At 40.7% G+C, this 25816-nt stretch overlaps 2 protein-coding genes across 2 annotated transcripts in view; one reads left to right on the forward strand and one right to left on the reverse strand.

Annotated features, from left to right (window-relative positions):
* Positions 1–25217, forward strand: part of LOC140242684 (uncharacterized) — a 30057-nt gene extending 4840 nt beyond the window's left edge. Inside the window, exons 2-14 of the mRNA XM_072322444.1 lie at positions 6942–7079; positions 10096–10611; positions 12038–12217; positions 12391–12654; positions 12820–14251; positions 14584–14670; positions 15266–15495; positions 19019–19105; positions 20065–20219; positions 21770–21927; positions 22827–22957; positions 23810–23893; positions 25093–25217. Of these exons, the coding sequence (XP_072178545.1) occupies positions 6942–7079; positions 10096–10611; positions 12038–12217; positions 12391–12654; positions 12820–14251; positions 14584–14670; positions 15266–15495; positions 19019–19105; positions 20065–20219; positions 21770–21927; positions 22827–22957; positions 23810–23893; positions 25093–25152 (3522 nt within the window). The 3' untranslated portion in view covers positions 25153–25217. The remainder of the gene's footprint in view (positions 1–6941; positions 7080–10095; positions 10612–12037; positions 12218–12390; positions 12655–12819; positions 14252–14583; positions 14671–15265; positions 15496–19018; positions 19106–20064; positions 20220–21769; positions 21928–22826; positions 22958–23809; positions 23894–25092) is intronic.
* LOC140242685 (uncharacterized) lies at positions 1033–3991 on the reverse strand. Its single transcript, XM_072322445.1, has 2 exons — positions 3881–3991; positions 1033–2511 (listed from the first exon to the last, which is right to left on the reverse strand). Exons 1-2 carry the CDS (start codon positions 3926–3928, stop codon positions 1360–1362), a joined length of 1200 nt encoding a protein of 399 aa, XP_072178546.1. The 5' UTR covers positions 3929–3991; the 3' UTR covers positions 1033–1359.
* Positions 25218–25816: the final 599 nt, after the last annotated feature.

The raw sequence follows: 25816 nt of genomic DNA on the forward strand, positions 1-25816 counted from the left end.
TAAATTTTGGGATCATTTTCAGCAGTTTTTCTGGAACACTTTTTGGTAGAATAGTATTTCTATTAGAGTCCTCTGTTCATTTCTTAAAAACCCTACTCTTCACTTTCAACTCCAATATTAAACTTTAGAAGGGATGGTGCTACTGCTTTGAAAGTTGGCATTGATCATCTATGTAGGAGCTGTACAGAATGTGTGTATCAAAAGCATGCACAATTTCACCTTAATCTGATAAGCCCTTCATTGTTGTTGCTCCAGTGGTTTACATCCTGTTATTTGTTCCATTCATCACGCAGCTACATTGTAGCCTGGCTTGGGAAAGATTATTAAGCGCTTGAATAGACACTGTACTTCAGAGCCCCTTTTTCAGTTCCTATTTTGCAGAGCGTGTGTTTTTTTTCCAATATTAGGATAGGTTAGGAGAGTCCACTTGAATTGAGTTATAAAATGCATCATTTTAGAGCCTAAAGTCTGCCCTTTCAGAATCTGCTTTAACTAAAAATCCATGTCTGGCAACTTTTTCTTGGTTTTGTGATGATGCACAGTCACATATAAGGGCTTATATTGATGCTGAACTTGATCAAGTGCTTGTTTACAATGAAACACTGCTCACAATACACCTTAGAGAGGAAGAAAATTTTCATAAAGTTTCACAAAGTTGCTTTGTACAGCAGCATTTCCATTTCCAAATGCTGGTTACAAGCACAATGATTTGGAGTTCTGTATCCTATTTTTCACTGAGATGATGTTGTACAGTAGGGCAAGAAAGAATATCCTAGAGAGCAAAATACTAAATATTTTACATATATATGAATAGCCACTTGTCAGCTCTTATTGAATATTGAGTTGTTTTCTATAGCCACTTTCACATGACAGCCAAATTGTGATTGCGAGGACGATTGCACACCCAACAATCAGGAAATTATTGACTTTACAAAACCATGGAGAAAAAAATCTTCATATACACAAACCATGATTAAAAAAAAAAAAAAACACTAACAAAAAACAATCTGCTATAAAGATGTGGCCATGCGTGGGTGTTTGGCCAATAAAACCTCGATGGAGCTGAAAACATGGGCTTTGAATCCTCACAGCAATGCCCCTCAGAAACCAGGAAGGTTTTCATGATTTTTGCTTAGCACTGGAAGACAGTCGATACTAGGCTATGATTGCAATCACGATTTGGCCATCATGTGAAGTACACCTTGTACCTTGACAAGATTAAACATGGAAAAGAGTCTTTGTTGTCAAAAGGTCATTAGCATATTTATCTTCGTTTTGTTGTTGTTGTGTTTTATTGAATTAAAAGAAGTCTGCTTTTATTCAGCAATAGCTGTGCTCTGATAAGTGGCATCTTTTCTCCTAATGTACATTGGGGTTAACCATGTCTGCGATGTCATCCGAGTGAATGGCAAAGAATCCTGTGCGAAGAAGCTTCAGCTCCCGACCTATATCAAAGAGCATCCTGTTCTGAGTGTCCATGCCTTGCAAGTAGCGCCGCTCAAACTCTGTCATTCCATCGGGAAGGTTCTCCGATACCAGCGGTATGCTTGTCTTCCGCGATTTCTTTGCACTCGGTGTTCCAGGATCTGCAGAAGCATACGCGGGCCTCTTCCCGGAAGTGTCGGGAACGGCATACTCCAACCCAGAACTGTGTAATGTGAAGTTGCCGGCTGCGCTGGAGTTGTTCTGGAGGAAGCGAGCGGGGAGAGTCTGGTGAGAGAAAGGCGGGATAGGTGGGTGTTCTATAGGAGCCAGTGGAGGCATATTGGTTACATCCACAGGGCTGGATGCATTGGGTACAGACCTCAAGTCACTTTGAACCTGTGTTGGTGTTGATCTGGCTGGATCTTGCCTTCCCTGCTCAGATGATGTGGTGGGCCTGGTATGATACACGGCACTTGGCTTGGGGTCTTCAAACTCCACCAGGTTTGCAGCGTCCACTGTGACATGCGTAGGAACGAGACCAATACCACGTCGACCAAGTGACTTGTGCTTCTTTTTCCTTGGCACCGGTGGTGGAGTCGGAGACCGATGCTCTTCCAGGCTTCCATCCGATGCTGACACGCTCACCACAGAAACTATCTGAGGCGCTTCGCTGTCCAGGTCATCTGGTTCAAACTTCATTTCGACAATGTCAACTTCAGAGTCTGCTCCATCGTCGGCCTCGTAGTCACTCCTGGCTCTGCTGCTGATACCTTCAAAATACAGCATGTAGTACTCCTCGTAGAGCTTGAAGATTTTGTTTGATCCACGGAGCTTTGCCTTATCGCGATCAATGTTTGGATTCACTTTCAGAAGGTCACGGAAGTCCCTTCCCAAGTTCTTGACAAAGTTCTCCACTATTCTTGGCGTCGCCCCTATTTTTTCAGCCAGAATGATGTACACCTCAACCAGCTTGGAGAAGGTTTTGTACTTCTCATGTTTTGTGATCAGTTCATTGAGAATGAATTCCATCCGTTTCTGGTTCCAGGGAAAGCGGGTTCCAGTGAATGCGTGGTCCATTTTGAGAATCTGAAGAAAAATGAGAAAGCAGGGAGGACGGTTTACTTTTGAAAACATGTAAAACTTATACTACAAAGTGTTATTATGGTAGCAAAGGCAGTATCCAAGTATACATGTATGTTTAGATGTTAGATGTGTGGGAATGTTTTCAAGAAAGAAGAAAAAAAAAAAAAACGCCACAGCTAGATACGAGCTGACATTTAATCCATTGATGTCATCTTATCAGATCATTAGTCTTTTTACCAGACCCTACATTTGTAAATTCAGTCATATTTTCAAAACACAAAAGAAATCAAATCACTATCATCTGATGTTCAATATTTGCTACACTGTAGCTTGACAGAAGGAAATATGACATAAAAACTGCTCACTACATTTTTGAGTGATTGAGACAGTAACTGGCAATAATGTTACTCATCTGTCTATTGAAGATGCTTGTAAACTTTATTTCTCACAATGTTCACATGCAAGTGATTGTAAGAGAAGATATTGAACTTGTCACAAGCAAAGCTCATAATGCATCTAGAATGAGAAATATGAAATAAAAAAAAAAAAATCTGAGCTTATTATAGTAGTAAACTAGTGATCACATTCCAGATGGACATCAATACCACACTACAAAGGAATATGATTTTTTAGCACAATAAATGTGTGCTGTGCCTGCTTAAATTCAGGACTTTACTTGCCATGGTTTTCAAGTCATGCCTGTTTGCTTGTGCTGAAAGGTTACTCGAGTCATGTTACTAAAATGCTAGTAAAAGATCACATTAACATCTACATTGAACAGTATGATCTACTTAACTGTTATTGTCCTCAGAAAGGCAAGAAACAAACAAACAAACAAACATGATCATCTTTCGCTCTTTGGAATTTGCTTGCAGTATATCAATAAGGGTCTACCAGAAACTTGTCTGCCTGACGCAATTTGCCAGGATGTTTTGGAGCATTTTGAGATGTATAAAGTACACTGTACCGTACACGGGTGTAAGTAAAAGAAGTAATTTCCCGACATTTATTCCTCAAGAGCTATCCCAGTTCAGTCTTGGGAAGGTACATGTACCATACATGCGTAGAATGTCACGTGGTGGTCCATAATTGTGCTCAACAAGCTACACTTGTACATGCCATTTGGTCAAGCACGGAAGATTGATGGTACATGTGCCATGGCCCAGCCATGAATACATCTAGTCAATTAATTGAGATGGCCGGGATACTGTTCCAATTCTGTTGGCCAGTACCGTATTGCACATTAATCTTTTACCCAACAGACATAGTGTTATAACAGCATCATTTCACATACTTTTTCTGCATCTGTTGTAGAGCAAATATTGAATGACAGTTTCTTCACGCCAATATAATGTTTTAACTGTATACTCACCTCCATAGTTGCCTGTGAGTGGGTATGTATGGTAATTGTTCCCCTCATGTGCAGCTTGCTGTTCCCATACCACTAATAAAGTAAAGAAAGTGACCAGTTCAGCTATATAGTGTACAATGAATACTCAGTGCATATGACTGCATGCAAAGAGCAATGGTGCTGTACAGGACTGAGCGTTGAATGCAGCCACTGGTACACTACACACATCAGGGCGAAGCATGGCTGCACGCTCGCTCTTTGTTCAATATGCTCATGAAGTTGAATATCCCCTGCATTGAAGCTACAATGTATGAACAGAGCGAGCTCACACTGAGTGTGAAGACCTGCACCCTATTACTGTGTGTATGTGTGTGTGTGTGTGTGTGTGTGTGTGTGTACTCATGTGTGCTCTGTGTGTGTGTGTGTGTGTGTGTGTGTCTCTCTCTCTCTCTCTCTATGTTGATCTGTGTGTGTTTGTGTCCGAACAGCACTAAATAGAGGAAAGGATACTAGTACACATGGTGTGTAAGCTGTGACCCTGGGTGCACTTGTACACACAACACACACACTCCATTATATTCACATCCTGGCCTGGATGGGATTATGACCTGTGTGCTCTCCCTTTTTTTCTTGCTCTCCCTATCCCTCCACCCCCCCCCCCCCCTTATTCTCTCGCTCTCTCCCTCTCTCATGCACATGAGGTACATGCACATATGCATCTCACCTCACAGTTCAAAAACACTCGTTCGCTTCTCTGCAATTTAGCGGATATATAATTATTGGAATATTAGTGCTTTCAGGATCACAAAACAGCAACATTCACCACTCACCCCTCTGGGCAGCCCTCAAGAAGAGACAATTTATGACGATGTTGAAAGATGTGCCCTTATGAGTTAATCTTTAGCTGACTGGTTTGAGTTGGCTGCCATCTATTCAGTTTTCTCATTGGTACGAGATTAATCATGTGATGGATCGGCTTCTATGTTACTCATGTTATGAGGTGTATAGGCCTATGTACAAAGGTGTCAACCTGTAAAGTGGCTATATTTTCAAGGCTACTCTAAATAATTCAAGTCATGCAATGCCCAAAAAAAGAAAAAGAAAAAAAGATATGAGATTGGAGGGGTATATGTATATTTATATGTAGTACTCATCCAAATTTTAGTATTCCCCCAATGTCACAGTAGGGCCTATACAGTGTAGCTAGGGAGACTCCCAATATCAAAAGCCATTTCATTGCATTTGCAGACATGTTTAGTCTGTATAATTATGCCTTTTATATTCATAAACTTAAACAAATAATAACTTTGCTTAAGTGTGACCGATTTGGCAGGTTTAATTTTTTTTTTTTTAACCTGTTGAAAGCCCTTTGCAATCAGCTTTTGCCTGTGAAGTACTTTTTTTCAGTCAAAGTCGACTTGAAATTAATGTAGAACTTCAGTAAGATGTTTCATGTCTAGTAGATTCTTCCATAAGTCTGCTTATAACCTGGAAGTGTTTTAAACAAGGAGTGAAATCTCTTCACAATGTGTGCAAATTTATGCATCTAGGTTCTGTAGCATGACAGTCATATGCTAATTCAGCAGTCCACTGGCTTTGATATTCCATTCTCCAAGGCGTTCTGCTACAGGGTTTGGATATCAATGGCAAACAGAGAAAGGGTCCTTAAAGGACAAGTTCACCTTCATTTAAACATAAGAATTAAGAGAATGCAGCAATGTTAGTAGAATATATCAGTGAAAGTTTGAGGAAAATTGGACAATCGATGCAAAAGTTATGAATTTTTAAAATTTTTGTGTTGGAACCGCTGGATGAGGAGACTACTAAGGCTCGTGATGTCATATGAGTACCGGTACAACAGTATAAAGAAAATGTAAAGAAAATTCAACATATTTTCACTTTTTTTCACATAATAAAAGAGCACTTGACTTGCCTCTTTCTAAAGGCAATGGGAATAATATTACCCATAACATAAACTGTCAGTAACGAGTCAAGGGAATGTGTACTTTTTTCAAAAGATGAAATTTTGTGAAATTCTCTTTATATTTTCCTTATATTGTTGTACGCATGTGACATCATACACTGCAGTAGTCTTCTCATCCAGCGGTGACTGCACAAAAACATCAAAAATTCATAACTTTTGAACGGATTGTCCGATTTTTCTCAAACTTTCAATGATGTGTTCTACTAATATTGCTACATTCTCTCAATCCTTATGTTAATGAAGGTGAACTTGTCCTTTAATTCTGACAAGTTTAAACCACATTTCAGAGGAAATGTTGAAATACTTCATATGGAACTTTAGTACAATATGGCACAGAGCAAATCCTTCCTGTTTTCCTTCTTGTTATTAATGCCCCCCAGAAAGGAATGTTAATATGATGCCCCCCCCCAAAAAAAAGAAGTAATGATAGTATGTTGCATCTTATGAGTAAAAAATTGACATCTAACCATCCTTTGACTTATGCGTATTTCTTCTTACTCTACATTGTAGTAGCATTTTACAGACTATAAGAAGTATCATTTTGCATATTTTTATTCACCTGTTATGTTCTATGCACACAAAATTATTACTGCCAAAAATATTGAAAGGACCGGTGAACTGCTGCTTGCTATGTTTGTTGTGATGCAGACATCATGCAGAAGTGCTCACTTTTGTCAAAGCAATTTATTCACACCAGCAATAGAGTGAATAACTCCTGTGATATGGAGTGTGGATGCAATGAATAGATTCTCATTTCTTCTCCTTTTAGAACACTGGTGAGAGATTTGTTAGGCAGTGGCATCATCACCTTTATAATTAGTGAATTTGACTGGCATCGCTGATTCCTAGAAAAACATTCAAAAATCTAAAATTCCATGAATTACTCTTGGTTCAGCCGTAAAATTCTTTTTCGGTGCTTTCTGTGTTTGAATATTGATTGTTCTTGTTCATAAATGTAGAGTTGAGAATTAAGTGTATTTTCCTTTTAAAGCTGATGTTGAGTGTGATGTGAAGCTTCCTTTAAGACCATGTGACTGCAAGCGACCAATCAGTAACAGTTCTTTGCTCTGCCATCTTGAACTCCCTGTGCACGTGCAGGATAAGACGCTGTACAAGGTGAGATGGAAGGGCTATGGGGTGGAGGATGACACATGGGAACCCAAGGAGAACCTTCTCACCTGTGAGGACCTCATTGATGAGTATGTTGCTAAGGAGGAGAAAAAGAAGGCAGCAAAGGTAACTATCATCACTTTTCATCATTGTCAGTTTAATGTTGAGGATTGCTAGTTTTTGTGTTTTAAGAAAATTTGATGTTCTCCTGTGCTCTTTTACTAGGGAGCTTTAGATTTTCGCGACGGATACGTTCAGAGGAAAAAAACCATGTTCTGAGCATGCACAAAATCCCGCGTCGAGTCGATCTATTTAATCTATAGCTTGCGTCGTCTGAGTTTTTCACTATGCGTTCTAGGCTATTTTTATGTCCGCTGATGTAGAGGGCTACTTTGTGCACCGATCAAATGGGGCGCCATTTTATTTTTTTAAATATCTAAAGCTACTTTTCAGCACGACGCAGGGGAGAGGAGAATGTCCAGCTCAAGCATTGTCTCAAGACTCTTTCATTTTTAAAAATGTCTAAAGCTACTTTTCAGCACGATGCAGGGGAGAGGAGAACGTCCAGCTCAAGCGTCGTCTCAAGGGTCCATGCTGCAAATATAAAGCTCCCTACTACTTAGAATTTATGTTGTTTCTTTGGCTTTTAGTAATAGAAAGGCAACATGCATGTACACTTTGCCATCACTGATCATTATCATTATTTATAGTATAACTTTTCTCACTTACTCAGTATCATCAGTATAGTCATTACAAACACGCTGTAATATAAGCGGTAATATTATAGTTGTTCTTATATTGTTTGACCATCTTTTTTTTAAACTTTATTCATCAACTTTGGTTCAAACCAGTAGAAAGTTGAATATGATGGTAATCTCGTTAACTGCTGAATCAGCTTATGCCAGATGACACCAAATTAACGCACCTGTGTAAACAAACACCGCAGTGGCCCAGCACCATTTGCACACACATGCTGACAGGCAGACAACTCTCCTAACAATCGCTCTTCAAAAGCAAGCAATGAACAAAACATAGACAAGTTATATGTCATTTCAAAGAGGATATACATGACACGCTGCCATTCAATGCACAGTGCATTCATAGTACTCAGCAGAAGTGAAGTACAGCTTAAATCCAAAAGTTACGAAATTATTTTGTTTGTTTGCTTTCATTCATGGATTAAAAATAGCAAATGTTGTAATTTTTCACATCCAGTAACGGAAATGAAATGATCAGAGTGTCAGCTTTCTGGAGATGTAAATATCATGACCATTGGTACAATAATTGCAGGTTTGTGTTTATGTTTATGACGATGAAGCCGTTGCGAGTGCACGGGAGATCGATAGTATAATGTGTGAATAATTAGTTTGTTGAAGCGAAACTCGTCACTATAGATACAGCTGTACAGCTGTTCAGTTTCGATTGAATTATACAATTGTTGTACATACGTGTGGATGTACGTGTGGGACTATTATCACAGTCATATCATCGCCCGACAAGTGTCCAAACCTCCTCAAAAACTGCGGCAGAAAATCCAAAATCGAGCACTACGTACAGCTGTAGATAGCACCCACTGACGCTTCATGGTTACATCACGTTATTCCATGTAAACACATATTTTTTTCGTTGATTTTTACGATATTGTTGGCGTTCGACTGACAAAACCTTCTTGAATTATCGCACATAGTGTAGCAAAGCATTCTGGGATATGTTGTCAAAGGTTACAAGGTGAAAAAACTTTGGAATGACGTCGTTTATATGTCTGTTTCATTCACTACAGGATATTCCGTATGTGACCTCTGCGGCGTTTGGACGAACTACGGAATATCCCGTAGGTTGCCCGATATTTTGTTAAGAAAATGTTATTCAAGAAGCTGAAGTGCTCAAAACACACCCTCGTTTGCCAACAAAACATTGAGTTTTCTCCCATGGAAATATATTGTGATTGCATTTGGATAAGTCATGTTTTGAGAGAACAACTTGTATTTCATTCTGTCATCTGTCTGTTAAATTAAAAATAGTCCAATATTGTCATGAGTGATCAAAGTTTTAATAGTAAGCAGGAAGTTCCTCTCTGTGGTTAGGGCTGATACACAAAATCTCATAAATGTGATTATCTAAGAATTTGGCTTCAATAACATAAGTTTTCTGCAGGTGAGACTTGCATCAATAATGAATCATGAAATGACACTTGATATAGATTTCTCCTTGATAATACTGCAGGGCATCCTTGATGCATGTACGTGCTTTCATTGATTGGGTCCCTACAAAATACCTGTTTCAAGTGATTGCACCAACCCCCCTCCCCCTCCCCCCCAAAAAAAACAAAACAAAACAAAACAAAACAACAACAACAAAAAGCAACCAACAACAAAAAAAAAAAACAAAAAAAGAAAACAGAGACATGAGACATGTATCATTATGCACAATAGCACCAACTTATATGATATTCTGATATTCATGACAAAGCATGACTGAGAAAGAGTCCTTTTTTTTAAACCAAAAATACTTTGTTTCTTTGTTTTGTATACAGAATGTACTCACTGGGTTAAAGAGTCCTCCATCAGCCAGCAAGGCTGGTTTTCAGAGAGGCCATGAAAGCAACAATTTTTGAATTAAAAAAACAAATCAAAGCTAAAGAAACAAACCAAAATCATATGAAAACATGGAAAGCTAGTACAAATATTAACAAAGAACATGACAAAACAAAGAATGATAATACAATGAAAAGTGAAAATGATCAACATCATAACATTTTCTGTGAGCATCTAATTCAAAAAGTTGTTGCAGTTTCGCTTATTTTACTATATATTCAGAGTTGTATGATTTCTTGTCATAGAGACTATGGGTATCCCTCTGTACTATTATTTTGTTCAGCATGTGTGTACCTGTGCCATGCCAGTAATCTTGTCAGTGGCCTTTAGTATGCATGGTTTTGTATTTTTTTGTTACAAATTTATTGACATGCTAGTGGGGTCCACTTATGGTGAAAGAGAGAGGTTTACATTCCCAGCACACTATCTGATCATATCAATTAACAGCAAGTTTCATCGCAATTTCAACACAGTTCTGTCATCATCCTTGTTACTGGCATGCTCAAACACATGCTAATGAATGCATCCTTTCCTCGTTTAACGCACAGGGTGTCGCTAGGGCCCAGCGTCCTGAAAAGGAGAGCGTGGTACCCCCCAGGGAGAGACAAGCGCCAAAGCGTGGCATAGCGCAGCCCAAGAAGAAGAAGCGGAAGAAACGAAGAAAGTACGAGGAGGAGATTCCTGCCGCCGAGGAGAAGAGGGACCGGAGAGTAAGCGCTAGCACCGACGAGGGTGAGGGTGACGACGACGACGATGATGATGAAGGTGATGACGACAGCGATGAGAAGGAGGAGACAGAGCAGGAAGTGATGCCGAAGAAATACCAGCGGGGGAGGAGGAAAGCGGTAGCTGAGAAAGAAGGCGATGATGAGGGAGAGGTCGCAGGTGACAGTGGGATCAAGGATGCAAAGAACGGAGAGGAGGGGGCGAAAGAAGAGCCAGCTGCCCCAGTGCCTGAGGATATCCTGGAGGTATCGCCAGAGGCGTTACTGAAGGAGCCATTCTGGGATCAACTCGAAAAGGGTCTGATTCCCATATCATTTGGCACGGATATGTACTCCAAGGTGAGTCTTGCAGTGTGGTGTGAAGACTTCTGGTCACACCATATTTATGTGATGTTGACTGACTTTGGCCCATAGGAGTCTTAAATCTTTGGCCATAGTGGTCTCAGCTCTATTGCCATTCAGTTACTGTACCCTATTACTGCATTGTGTGACAGGACAATCTCAAGTTGTAAGTGTAGTAGTGTGGTGTTCTACAGTACACTACATCTACAGTTATATGTCTTCTGTGTTCGTCTGTGTTTTAGATACCAAGTAAATCATGATGTACAAAGTCTCTAGAAAAACTTCTCCTCTAATTTACCTTTCTAATGGAGCAGTTGTTCACAAGTTTTTCTTCTTGTTTTATCAAGTCCATTTTTAGGGAGCGTTTCTCCAATGAAAATACTTCACTATAATGATATGATCATGAAGCTGTTAAGATACTTCTCTACCCACTTTTGATGGAGTGACCCTATCAAAACTCTTTGGTTTGCTGTACTAGTACCCATCAATGAACACCTCTACACTTTAATTGTTAATAATCATTCCATGTCTGTGTGTAATGCATCAACTGCTGTCATACTGTGTTGCTTTCAGTCTTTATTAAATCAAACCGTCCTAATTGTTTTGACTTGTATCACCAGTAGTTGCCGACCACTTTAAGCTCAGATACTCTGCGATCATTATGAGTCATTGCTAATCTTGAGCTTTGCCACTAAAGTTATTGCAGAGATCAATTGAACAAAATTCAGCATGCACATGAAGTCATCCTAACATGTACGTAGTCTGTGTGATCAGTTGGTTGAAAAAGAGTTCAGAACCATGCCTGTTTTTCACCCCAGCAGTGTATTGATCTTATTATCAGTTTATAAAAACAAACAAACAAACAAACAAACAAACGTGATATCTATTTAAATATCAAAATATTACATAATTTATGGCTGAACATAGGGATATAAAACTTGCAGATTGTGTATTTACAGTCCATTGTATGTGTGTATGAGGTACTACCACATGAATTTCTTAGATTAAATGAGGTCTAAAGCAGTAATGATTTTTTAAGAATGAGGGAATCTGAAGTGTTTCTCCAAGTTCATGAATTATCAAAAGAATCAAGCAGTGCATGCTGAGTGTGTGTGTGTGTGAGTGTGAGTGTGAGTGTGTGGTATAGGCGTATGTCCATTATGTCCATTAGTTTTGCGACTTTGTCAGGTGTGACATGCGCTACAATTAATCCAGTATACATATTGACAGAGCAAGAAACGTCCCGCCAGACTGTATCTATTCATTTAGAGAGTGCAGTGTTGGTTTTAATCAGTTTTCTCGGTTTGGTATTTTCACGGTAGGCCTACAGTAATATCCTCACTGTGTATAGATACCCAGTAAGTAGCCTCCTAACACACTTGCCTAACTCTGCATGCCATACTGCTCTGTTCCGGATCAAAAGGTAAAGAGTCGGAGGGCTGTGCTGGATGCGAGGAGGGAAGCAGAGGAGAGCAAACAGAAGGACCAGGAGACCAAAGAGGAGACCAAGAAGCGGAGGAAGGAGAAGAAGATGAAGAGAGACAAGCAGAAGCGGGAGAGGCTTAAAGGTCACAAGAAAACAAAGAAAATGGTGGACCTTGAGGTGAGTCCAGTAACCATTGGGTGCGGTCACACTGCCCGAAACTATGTGTAGATTTCTTCCAGATAACTTCCAGAAGTGTGAAGTGAAAATGAAACAAGTTGGCTTTGATGGAGTAAAGATTGACAAAATGTTGTGATATTTTCTTCCTTTTTGTACTCGACTAAATATCTTAGATGCTGGGTTCACTGGAGAGTGCCACCAAGCGCACACTGATGATGAGCCCCTCAGCTCTGGACACTTCAGAGAACTCGGCCAATCTGTACCGGTCTGCCTTGCCCTCTGAGCAGGTCCTGACCATCGCACAGCTGGAAGAGAAATCCAACCAAGAGAGGGCAGCCTCCTCAGGGTCAGGGGTCACAACCCCCTGCAAGTTGGAGTCTTCAGGGTCAAATTCCTGCCACTCCTCCAACTCCAACTCTAGTACTCTATCCCAGGAGGTGAGAACCATCCTATTGCTCCAAAGTCATATTTGACACCAGTAGTTGTAGCTGAAGTAGAACAATATAGGGTTCAGGAACCACCACCCAGATTTTATTCTATGTTTCTGTAATATCGTGACTTAGATTGAATTTTCTTCTTGTTTTTTCTTACATGCAAACCAGCTGGATATGACACCAGATTCGCCATCATCTGACAAAACCTCCAATACTTATGCTGCATTCTTCGGAGACCTCTGCAAAGCTGATGAGAAGTCGGAACATCCAGACTCCCAGGAGTCAGCACTGCCCAGTCAGCTGCAGGACATTGCTGACGTGCTGCCCACTCCAGAGGTGGACGATGCGGACAAGCAGATAAGCGATCCTGTCCTGACTCCCAAGAGCCCCACCCTGACCCCCAAGAGCCCTCCAGGCGTAGAGGAGGGCACTTTGTGCAATCAGAGCAGCACCCTTTCTTTGCAGACCAGCAATCAGCCAGCCTCTGCGGATGACCTCAAGAGCGAGGAGAGTCGCGCAGCGCCCATCATTTCAAAGGGGAGCCCAGCCTTCGATAAGACGCTCAGCAACCTGCCGACGCCCCCTGAAGCAGACCACCACAGATCCCCCTTCACTCTGTTGCAAAGTGGTGGTGGAGGGAGAGATACCAATCTCTCCCAAGCGGACAGTGGAAGTGTTGAGGGTAGCCTGCTCCATAGGTCTCTCTTTAATAGATACCCCAGTGAATCACAGAAACATGAGTATAAAGTGCAAGAAGTAAACTTGTTTGAGAAGACAAGGCCACCAGTGGGAAATGTGCAAACAGAAAGTAACGATCTGAAAGGCAAGATTGAATGTGGTGATGACGGTACGAGCAGAGGGGACAAGAGCCAAGAGCCGACTGCCCAATCAACGTCCCAATTCCAACCACCAACTCCTCCTGCATCCCTCTTTGCCTCCCTCTCAACATCCTTGCCCAAACCCTCCCCTCTAATGCCCCTCAGTGAGGGCATCCAGAGAAGAACTTCAGACCTGAAATCACCCCTCAGTTCTCCGACAGCACCCCAAGCTCCAACCACCAGTTACACGGCGAGCGCACCAAGTCCCAAGTCCTACCTCTCCAGCCAAAAGAGCCCCACTTACCCGGGCAGTCGCAGCGGTGAGCGCAATGCATTTGAGAAGCTTCAGCCCTTTCAGCTGTCCTCAGCTCATGGGAGGAACAGCGCCAAGGTTCAGAGCCTGAAGGACAAACTGAGCAAGCTGGTGTCTCCGCCCACCAGGAGGGAGGAGGGTGTGTCCCTGGAGAGAGGGCCGGGGGACAGAACCTTGGAGCAGCCCCAGCAGCAGCAACAGCAGCAGCAACAGCACCAGATGGCTGAACTGCGGGTGGACACCAGTCTAGCAAACGCCTACCGGTCAGAAGAACCTGCCCCAGGCCAGCCGCAGCCACTGTCGGAGATGGAGAGGCAGATCCAGAGGATTGATGCACAAGGCCCCGCCCAGATCAGCAGACCTCTCGACAGGCCTGACCGGAGACCAAGACAGGATTCGGCTTCAATGGAGGTTCCAGTGGTGGGCCAGGATGTCCCCATGCCATTCAACAGGCAAAGTTCCCTAGAGGGTCAGTATCTTTGTACTTCAAGGTTACTTACAGCCCGTTCCATATCATATGTCAGTAAATCAGACCACAAGTCCTGTGGATCTCATGGCACTGCATATGTCACTTGTGTTGTTGAACCTAGCAATAACTTCTGCTAACAAAATGAAAATGTGTACACATGAGAGAGATTGCTTCTTGCACCAGTCCAGAGTGTGCAGATTTAGACAGGACTGTTGATATCTACGACAGTAGGTCGCAAAGAAAACCAATGATTGTAGGATTGGGCCATGCTTGTTGAACCATTTCATTCTCAACAATGCCATTCATCTTGAGCTGACTTACCCTTCCCCCAGGTCCTTCATCTGGCATTCCTGCTGGCAACAGCGACATTTCTCCCTCGACAACGGCACATCAGGGAGGCAGTTCCTTGGCTACATTTGGTAAGAAGAAAGAACTATTATACCCCTTTCATACTACTGTAAATGCAGAAATGTTCGCCGTACAGTAACTTTTGCGTATTTTGCGCTACTTCTTGCTAGCGCGAATTCTAAAACTCGCAAAAATACCTTCACAGTTTTCTTTGCACATTGTGAATGGGTTGCCAATTGAGCAGCATGAATTCAACATCCCATGAATATGTTTTTGAGCCACTCCGTGCAAAATATTAATCTTGCAAAAAGATTGAAAAATTAATAAGGATGATAAAGATAATAATGATGATGATGATGATAGTGTTGCTGATGATGATGGTGGTGGTGATGATGATAATGGTGGTCATGGTGATGATGATGGTGATGGTGATGATGATATTAAATGGTGATGATGGTGGTGATGATGATGATGATGATGTTGATGTACAGTGTATAGTCTCTTAATATTTGCTGTCTACGCAGAGGCTCTATGACTGACTGTGATAATGATGATTTTGATGATGATGATAAAGGTGGTGATGATGATGATGATGATGATGACGATGATGATGTCAATGATGATATCAATTATGATGAACAGCCACTTTTTTTACTCTACACACAGAGGCCCTACGACTGGCCATCACTAGTGGGGACACCCAGGCAGTGGTCCACATGTTGCAGCAGGCAGGGCCCAGGAGCCTGGAGGATTCAGATAGCCTAGGCACCACTCCCCTCATGCTGGCTTGCTCACACCACCAGGACGAAATCGTCAAGGCGCTCATCCTCAATGGCGCTATTGTCAACAAGAGCCACAAGAGTGGTATGACGCCACTAATGATGGCTGCAGAGAAGGTATTTAGGAAGATAGGGTCTCAAATTTCTACCGAGATGCATTTGATTTCATCTGATTTGGGAGCAGAACATGAAGGGAAATCAACAACAGACAAAATTTATAATTATCATATGTGACCCGCGACAACGGTTTCAGGCAAAAGTCGCAAGAGCAAATTCCTTCCTAGGCGGGGTACAAAGATTTTGACCATTATTTTTGTCGATTTAGGTTTTTTGCAGAAATCAAATCTTTGATATGTTTTCTATATCTACACTAAATTTCATAGCATAAGACTAAGGTTTTCCTATCGAAAATTGAATTTTAAGCACCCTATGTTGGATCGCACTCGTCAGTTTCGAGCTTCTTTCGAACTCCGCGCCAATATCCCCAGCGTTGCTACGGCGCGGGGTCTCGCATGCGATTGGCTGGTGCGTGGCATACATTTACATAATTCGGCTTTCGAGACACCAGTTGCAGCGTTTGGGGAATGCTTTGCCACGCGTGCACGATACATGCTCCATTGTTTTTGCTATAGTGGTTTAGTGGCTCGCTCTGTAGTGCGTACTCTTCGTTTGGCTTTCTATCCAAACTATTCTACCACAATGTTCGACAACGGAAGTGAAACAAAAATCATGTAGCCTGACATAACCATGTGAAAAGAAAACTAGATATTCTCAAACTTGTCTACCGGTACTTGTACATGTAGTAGAAATTATGACAGCATGAAGGTAGATGAGAGGAAAGGAGCGGTCACATGTGACTAATTATATTCAAATACTACACGTCAAGATCGCACCAAACTAACGAGTCGAGTTTGTTTGTTTGTTTGTTTTAATTTAATTAGCACCACCGAACAAAGCAACATATGCGTGTCTTGTGAAAGCAACACAAACAGGAAGCGTGACCCTTGCCAGCACAATCAATTTTTTGCCTTCAAAAGGGTCGCCAATGATATAGACAAATCAACCACAATGAAAACGCGACTTGGAAATGTGTGGATTCGCCACCGCTCCTGTTACATGCACACGGTCATGGCGTGTGGATGCCATTGCGTAATGCGTGCACCAAATACACATGTACATGTACACCATACAGCTGTACGTGCAATTATCGTATTCGCCATCTTGAAAGACGTACTGTAAACACACCTGAGCGAAACGCATTGTTTTTCGGCTCCATACGATGAGCTCCGAGGAAGGTGCCCGGGAAATTTGACTCTCTCAGTGAGCCAATCAGAAGGCGATGTGGTTGCTAGAGGCGGAGCTTAACATCGATTGGCACCATCGTACGGATGGGTGATTCTCCCCTCGCATCGCGCCCGGACATAGTCTTTGAGAAAGAGGTGAATCTTCAAAGCCTGTTTTCTCGCAATTTTGTGAGGCTAACAACTTAAAAAGTGCATTTTATTTCTCTTCCTATGCCCACTTATGGTGCCGAAGAATACAAGTGTTTTATATCAATGCAAAGCTTACGAAATGGGCAATGTGATTCAGTGAAAAAATGAATTTTCAAAATTCCCGACTTTTGCCTGAAACCGTTGTCGCCGGTCACATATGTGTCAGTTTTGTAGTTCTAATCACTAAATAGCAATTCTACAGGATTATAAGAGTATTTGGGGGCTCTTTGGGCTGTAGGTGTGTATACTGTATATCTGTTCTGATTTGTTGAAACAAAAATTAGATGATGAGGATTATGAATACTTGCTCCAGTGATAATCTGGTATGGTGGTTTGTATGCTCAAAAAGTCGGATAAGGTATTTACTCTTGTAAAACAGCAGATATCATCCTGATGTGGGCAGTGATCTTTTACTACAATTGTCACTGAAAGACCAAATCTTTGTCACCTGTGTTGCTTGAGATAACTGAGCATTGTGATTTATTTTTTCCTACAAGGATTAACCCTATTCTAGTTGACATTTTGCGCCGCGATTCCGCAACCTGCAATATATTTTGCCGCGTTGTTTCGTGACTTTTTTCATTGAAGTCTCCCGCATATTTTGAGACCAAATTTGCGACATCTGCGTACACCGTTCTGAAGTTACATAATGTTTTGCATATGCATGTCAACCGGAAAACGACTCATATTCATGATATCGTGTGCAGATCCAATGCAAATTGTGTTTTTTTGTTAAATTGATATAAATTAGATTTCCAGTTTTAACCATTGAAATTAATCAATTTTATTGTAGATTAGCTTGAAAAAGTCCCTGCAGCAAATTTTGGCAAAAAACAATAGAAAATAAAAGGTCGAAAAAACAACAAAATACATAAGAAATTAACAAAACAATAAAAAACATAAGAAACTGATTTTGATTGTGTTATTTTTTTCCAAGAAAATTGTGAGATATGTCTTGAGGAACTCTGACACAAAAATTTGGCAATCCTTCAGTCTTTTTAAATGGAGTTATAGGTGAAAATATGATTTCATGCATAAATTTGCATAATTAATTTACTAAAAATAGAAAACCAATATTTTTCTATTGTATGACCATGTAATCTTGTAGTTGACATCCGGCTCTATCTTCAGGCAAAATTTTGCGCCGATCATGTGATCGGCGGCCGAGATCTGAAGGGGGGGGGGTCAAATTGACCCCCCAGTATAAACTTGGTCTCAAATAGCCCTGTTAAAATAGGGTTAACCCTTTTACTATTAATGCATGGCATCTCAATGCAATCTGTACAAGAATCACCCAGTTCTTGTGTGTAGTGGGTTAAATGAAATTGTATCAAATTCAAACCAGTGTACTCATGATTCCTCGAGATCTTGAATGACGTGGTAATTTTCTCAGCGAACTTCTTTTCACACTGTTGTGATACTATCACTATTATATGAAATTGTAAATGCATTCTCAAATATTTTATGATATTCCAAGTGTGGCTTGGGTAGTATTACAAAGTAGTGTGTTATGATTTTCCCTTTTCTTTGACATAATGTTTAGCATTTTAACTGTGCAAACATTTTCCCCAGCAAAAATGTATTCGAGATCTCAAAACCTTCATAGATCTGTTGTTGTTGTTATTTTAAAGATCGAAAGAAGAGAGAGAGAGAAATGGGGCCCTATACAAATAATTTGCCCCAGACAGCACTTATAACATAAAACAAACATTATGTTATAAAATTCATAGATCTAAGTCAAAAGATTAAATAGGACAGAAAATATGAATATGCTCCTTTACTGTACATGTGTGTAACTTTTCCCTCTCTCTCTCTGCATTTAATGTCACTGTTAGTTTCCTATATATCAAAACAAACAATTTGTACCCAATATACAGGTGACTCCCATTATAACAAAGCCCTCAGGACCGACAGTTTTCTTTTGTTATATCGAGAGTTTGGATATTCTTTCATTGTATCGAGATGATATCTGAACAAAAAAGTATGAAGATATCTAGATGACGATTTTGCATCATGAGTTCTACTTTGTTGTATCTGAAATTTTGTTATTACAATGTTTGCTATAATGGAAGTGCACTGTGGTATGGTGTTGCCATGGTATAGAATTATGAGAAAAAGATTTCTTTCATTTGCTATGTCCCATCAAGGGCTTGACATCTACTGTGGGTATACTGCTGGAGGCAGGTGCCTACATCAACACAACAACACCAGCTGGAGAATCGGCTCTCATGCAGGTATGTTGGTTGAAAATATGAAATATGATTTAATAGACATTATGCATATAATCATACAAACAGACAAACAAGCTTACACACATACATACACACACATATACATACATTAATACAAACATACATACATACCCACATATACAAACATAAATACCTACAGTAGCTGTACTTACATACTCAATTATGAATGAGAAAACAAGGGGATTTACATTAATGTTTAATCTATTGTTGATTTGTGGGTATTTACTGACATATATAATGTCATATATCTTGCTGTGGTTTTAATGTCCCACAATGTGCAAACCAACTGATGTTTGGGAAATGCCTCCTCAAGTCCTGTATTACACAAATGCAAAGTGTATCGTGAAAAATGTGGGAAGACTTAATTTTGCTTCATGAAAAGGGTCTCTTTTAGAGTACTCTCCATTTTTGTGGTTTTTGATTGTGGATTCAACTACTTGTGAAATCGTCTCACAAGTCCATTTGCAAAATGTTTTGCTTGCAAACTTTATGTTGTGCTCTGTAAGTTGGTCTGTACTGAAAGTTTATTCAATACTTTTTTTCTATCATAGCTTTGTTTTGTATTCTTGGAGAAACTGAATTTTAATATAAACAATTCAAAATCTAGCACTAAGTTTTTGAAGTAGCCTAGGCTGTTGTTGTTCCTTTTTTTTTAGGGGGGGGGGGGGGAGAGGGTTGCAGTGAAGTGTTGCAGTTTTGTACTGTGATGACTGAAATTTGAAATCTTGGTCTCCAGCATTTTGATATCTGTATCTTTATCTATATACTTATATCTATATACTTTACACACTTAAATGTAAGGCCTCTTTCTTGTCATAACAGGACCAGATCAGGTGTTGTAGGGGAGGGGTGATTTTGATTTTTCTACACAGATTTTAACTTATTCACTCCTAGTTTCACGCACATGGTAATGTTCAATTCATTTCCCTTCTCGTCCCCAGGCCTGCCGGAAAGGCCACAAGGATGTGGTTCGTCTGCTGCTGGAATTTGGTGCTAACTGGATGGTGACAGCGAGGGACGGTGCCTCGGCGCTGGGGTACGCCCTTCAGCTCAACCACCGCAGTGTGCAGGATATCCTTCATGCACATGTCCAGAGGTGAGCTTGACCCTAACCCTTACCTTTTCCACTGTGCCAGAATGGGAAACTGTGCTGGGGTAGATAAGATATTAAATTTGCTGTCTGCTTATCTTCTTATCGCTGAACAGAAAATCAGTGACAGAGTGTAGTCTGAATTCCTGTGTAGTGTGGGGTTAATTGTGGGGTTAATTCTCTTAATCCATATTGGACTCTTTCACCTTTCTTGAGCAAAAGTTCCTTTCAAAGGCTAGTATTGTGGCATCGTCCCATCTAATGTTGTGTCCTATGTAGAGGGCATGTTCATCTGAACCTTAATAGAATGGGTTGTTGAATCTAAGGGCTCTTTTGTCTTCCTTTAAATGATCACTTGGGGTTCTGTCTGTTTCCCCAACACAGCAGTTGGGACAATCCGAGCAGGTCTCCTGTCTGTACTTTGTTCTATAGGTCCTCTGTCTTCTGGGTGAATAAATGGGCTTTTCAGTGTGTTGGGACTCCTGATGGGAATACTAATGGTTGCTTAGTGATGCGTTTAGGAGTCCCAACACACTGCAAAGCAGGTTTATTCACCCAAAAGACAAAGAACCTACAGAACAAAGGACAGACTGGAGACCTACTCAGGTTGTCCCAACTACTAGTATCATGTTGAGGATACAGGCAGGACCTGAGATGAATGGCTGAAGGAGCACAAAAGAGCCCTTAGATTAATCAACCCATCCAAATGGGCTTTAGTTGAACACACCCCTAACACAGGACACAACACTGAATGGAATGATGTCACAATACTAGACTTTTGAAAGGAACCTCTGGTTCACAAAGGTGAAAGAGTTAATCTGGATAAAGAGAGTGAACCCGACACTTGATTGGGATTCAGGCTACACTTTGTCAGCGATCTTCGGACCAACAATCAGAAGACAAGCACACAGCAATTACAGAGAAATGGTGTGATCATTTGGCTTAAGAAGTCCACAGGAGTGGATGAAAGCTTGTCCACAGATTGCTAATAGTTGGTAGAAGCCATTACTTCCATTGTATGATCATCCCTAGCTCAGCTGCTGAGAGTTTTCTGTCTATATTCATTCTTATCCAACCGAGTAAAAGATATGCTTGCTCAAAAATTTCGGTTTTACAGTATTTTACCCTTTCTATTCCTCTTACCCTATGTGTAATACTGGGGGCCTGGCAATGTTGGGAACAGACTTGGGATGGGGCGACATTACTATGAATTAATGTGAGCTGATGAGTTGATTAGTTTCACTACGCAAGGGTGCAGAGGATATAGCTGAGTCTGCTACATCATATCATGCCAATAGAAGTGTGTAGCTTGAACTCTATCACACAAACCTCTAGTGCCTGAACTCTAAACTCTAGTGCCTGAACTCTAAACTCTAGATGGCATTTAGTTATGACTACCTGTACTGCAACCTTTGATGAAAAGCTACTACTATCTGTTTTACAGGCCAAAGCACAACTTTCAACTGTTTATCTGCTCACTTCATGACAAGGCTTGATAAAGTTTCTGCCAAAGATTTGTCCGCAAGTCGTCATAACTTAGATGATTCTTTCCGCAGACTCTGCTGCGAACTGGAAGCGACGGCGAGCCAGTTTTTGTTCGGCACTGCACGACTTCTCAAGTCGGTCTTCCCTCTGCACTGCTATCGGCTGAGGGAGGCCACGGAGCATGTTGCTCTCATATCCTTCGACTCCAACAGCTACTACTGTTACCAAGGTAACGGACATACATAATCAGAGCTGATTGGATGCAATGATAGGTTACCATGACAACCTCTTAACAGACTCACCTGTATCAAATGTAGGGGTATATTCCCTGCATGTTTGTGAACCATTTTGCGTTCAGTTAAGCTTTTCCTTTTTTAAACCAATGATTTAATGTTATTTGATTAACCTGTAGTGATTTTTGGTGTGTGTGGATTTTTTAGATTTTTGGTGCGTGTGGGGTTTTGTTTAAAAAGGATCAAACCAAGCATTAAGATTCGGTGGAAGATTAAAATTACTAGTGAAATGGACATACAGTGTACTATCTACTCTACAGTAAGTGTTGTATTTTAAATAGATTGTATAGTTTTGGTTGAGACAGGAATTTGGGTTTTAACTCTTTGTGTGATAATTAGAAATCACATATATGAAACATTATAAAACATACAATTCTAAGAGGAATTCAATGTTTATCCGATGAAAATCTGTTTTGAAATGGCTGAGATATGCAAATACAAAGAGATCCTACTAAAAGACGGACCCACCTGTTATTAGGACCACTTTGTTTTGCTATGTTTTAGATATCCTAGCCATTTCAAAACCGATTTTTATCAAATAAACTTTTAATTCCTCTTAGAATTGTATGCTCTTTGATACTTCCTGTAAGTAGTTTCTAATTATCTCACAAAGAATTAAAACCTGAATTCCCATCTCAACCCAAATTATACCATCCCTTTAAGAAAGTTACAGCTTACAACTGAAATGAATAAACTATTTGCTTTACTGCAAGGTTTATATTTCAAGAAACATACGCTGTACTGTTTAGTGTTGAAGTTAATATAGTATTTACTATTGAAAGGATTATATTATTTACTATACATGCCTGAAATTTACTTTATCCTGGTCTTGCAGGTCACGGAATGCTGCTCTTTCTTGCCCATGCCACCCTGGGTCCCGGGTGGACCATTAGCTGCAAGCTGTCTGGATCTAGCTACATCAAACAGGTCCTTCTCAACGGAAGATATCTACCTCAACTCACTCAGGTAGACTGCATAAATAGATGTTGGTTTTTTTTTTCCCCGGACCTAACCCTTACTGAAAAGTGAATATGCCTATTAGTATGAGACCTACAGACATTATTAGAAGCTTGAAATAAGGACCATACTCATTACTCATTACAAAATATTGAGACATCAAAACTTGCACAGTTTTGCACTGCATGTCCTCATTTCTCCCAAAACTCCCAAAGTTAGCTTTAAAAAAAGAGAAAAAACGAAAGAATTGGAAAGTATGTGGAGGAACCATGCATATCGAGTTTACTCATTCAACACATGGCATTAAAATGAAGAGCAGATAGGGAAATTGCATGAGAAATTTTTTGATTATTTTGATTTGTGCATTGTCATTTCAAAAGTTTTGCACAAAGTTAGAAACTTTGCACTCTGATTTGCAAGTTTTCATGCAGGTTTCTGTGGAATTTGGTAAAGTTGCAAAGCAACCTTCATCCTAACTGTGCATGTTTCCAAGCCCAATGAGAATGGTTCTACATTGCAGAGAGCTGCAAAAATTATCAGAAAAGAATAAAGATCCTCTGGATAGTTGAGGTACAATAACTATAGATGTTGTGAATGGTGCAGTAGAACATGCTGTAGTGACCACCTGTCTTTAAATGCTACCAATCAACAAAGGCCACCAATTTTCTTTGCCTTCATAGAATTTTGCATGTCAATGAACCTGTGTACAAAGATCACCTGCCCCATGAAGATTACTAGTCTATCTCCCTTGGGTGACCTTTGTACCCAGGTTTTGAATACTGGACAACGTTTTACCTGAAGAACTTTTAGAAGCATGCACCTGCTCCTCTCCAATGATCTATCCATTTATTTTTTTCTCAGGGAAGCAACTTTGTGCTGTCCTACACACCCAGATCTGGGAGGAACGTTCTCACCATTTCTACTGTTCCAGATCCATACACAGACGTGAGTCTATCAGAAAGAACCTATACTGAAAAACATTATATATTCGCGGCATGAAATTTTCGTGAATCACCACTGGCCTTCAATGCGTACAGTGTAGACAAGATCTTTTGTGTGCAATTTAATTTCGCGATCTTGGCGCTCACGAAATTCGTGAAATTAAAATACATGCGAACATTCCTCGTTTTACAGTACTATGCTAATGCATGTTTACTTGTGTTGACTTATGATATGCTCAACATCACCTATTTAGCCAAAGGAATATCTAACTACCTGCCATGTACTTTATAATAATTTTTTCTACTACGTTTCTTGAGATTACGTGGATACGCCCGCACATAATTTTTTGAACCAGGATTCTTTTGATGGCATGTACTGATATGATTAATGAAGGACAGTGTATGGAAACGTATGGGTTATGCTTGGTCTAGGGGAAAGTGCATTCCAATGTCTTGATGTTTTATACAGTCAAGAGAAGGATGGATATGCCAGCCTAATAGATTGCTATAGAAGTGAAAACATAGTTTTGGTAAGGGTTTGAGAACCCGTCTTGCACCATTACATATTTGCTTGCAATCTATCGAAAGAGGCTACCAAGAAACTTACCTGGCTGACGCAATTTGCCGGGAAGATGAGTTGTTTTGGAGTATTTTGAGATCAAAAGTAAAAGTCGGTATACAGACTTTCATTGGAGAAGGATCTAGGTGAACTCGGTCTCAGGGACAACTTGGCCCTAGTTCAGACAATTTACACGCAGTTCGTGATTGCCTTATTGTATACATGTACCTAGGCGCACATTAATTTTGTATGTGTGCCAAAGAGGTTCTGTGATGTGTGCATTGTATCAACTCGGCCCACAATTGCGACCAGCCAGAACACGAAGAGCTCCCATAGCACAACACTGTACAATCTAGAGGGACAACTCGACCCCGCCGTCAAAGCGAGGCCGAGTTGTTCCCAAGTCCGAGTTAGCCTGACCCCGATCAGGCAAGTTCTGAGATGTGAACCTTTTGGGTTAGTATTTCGCATTTTCATCATTGCTCAATGAATATCTTGTTATTACAGCGTTATTCCACACATTTCTTAGGCATACGTTTACATTTTGGAGCAAAATTTGACAATTTTGCAGGCGTACCAGAACTATGTTTTGCCTTTAAGATGCTTCAATCTAGTGCCTATTCTCCATCTTGCATCCACTGCAGACCCTGTTACTGGTAGGAGCCTACACTGTCCAGATAGGACCACACACTGCCATACACTGAAGGGCTCCCTCGCCCCACCGTGAGCTCCTCCACCTCCTGAAACCCACGCTACATTTCGCTGCCAGACTTGTTGAGGGGAGAGCCATCCGTCCTCTGCTGTCAGCTCAGCCTCCCCTCCGCCTCCTCCAGTGCCTCCGCTCCTCACCGCCTGAGCTGATCTCTCTCAAATTGTCCTCTCCCATTTCACCATTTCTCTCAAAACGTAGCTATTGAATGACGCTGCATCCTCACTGATTTTTTGAACATAGAGACTGCAAGTACATTTCTGTATCGTTCCCCTTTTAGCTTCTCTCTCTCTCTCTCTCTCTCGCTTTCTCACTCTCACTCTCATACTGATGTCTTCATTTCTTGAGTATCTTGAATGGCATGTCTACTTCTAAGGTCTTTGGTAAATGTTTTAAGGTGATAGTGTTTGTGTCACACTGTGGCAAAATGAAGTAAGGGACAAGTCATCAAAATGTTAGTATCAATGTTTTTCACTGGGTTGATGGCATCCTGCGTGGATATCAAGATTTTAGCAAAATCCCTGGCCCTTCTGGGAGATGTCAAAGTGAAGACATTTAGGCATTACACTGATGTCAGTGTGAATGACAGAATGCATTTTAGTCCTTCACACTGATGTCAGTTTGAATGACAGATTGCACTGTAGTCATTCACACTGATG

Source organism: Diadema setosum, chromosome 19 (assembly GCF_964275005.1).
Source record: "Diadema setosum chromosome 19, eeDiaSeto1, whole genome shotgun sequence".
NCBI lineage: Eukaryota > Metazoa > Echinodermata > Echinoidea > Diadematoida > Diadematidae > Diadema > Diadema setosum.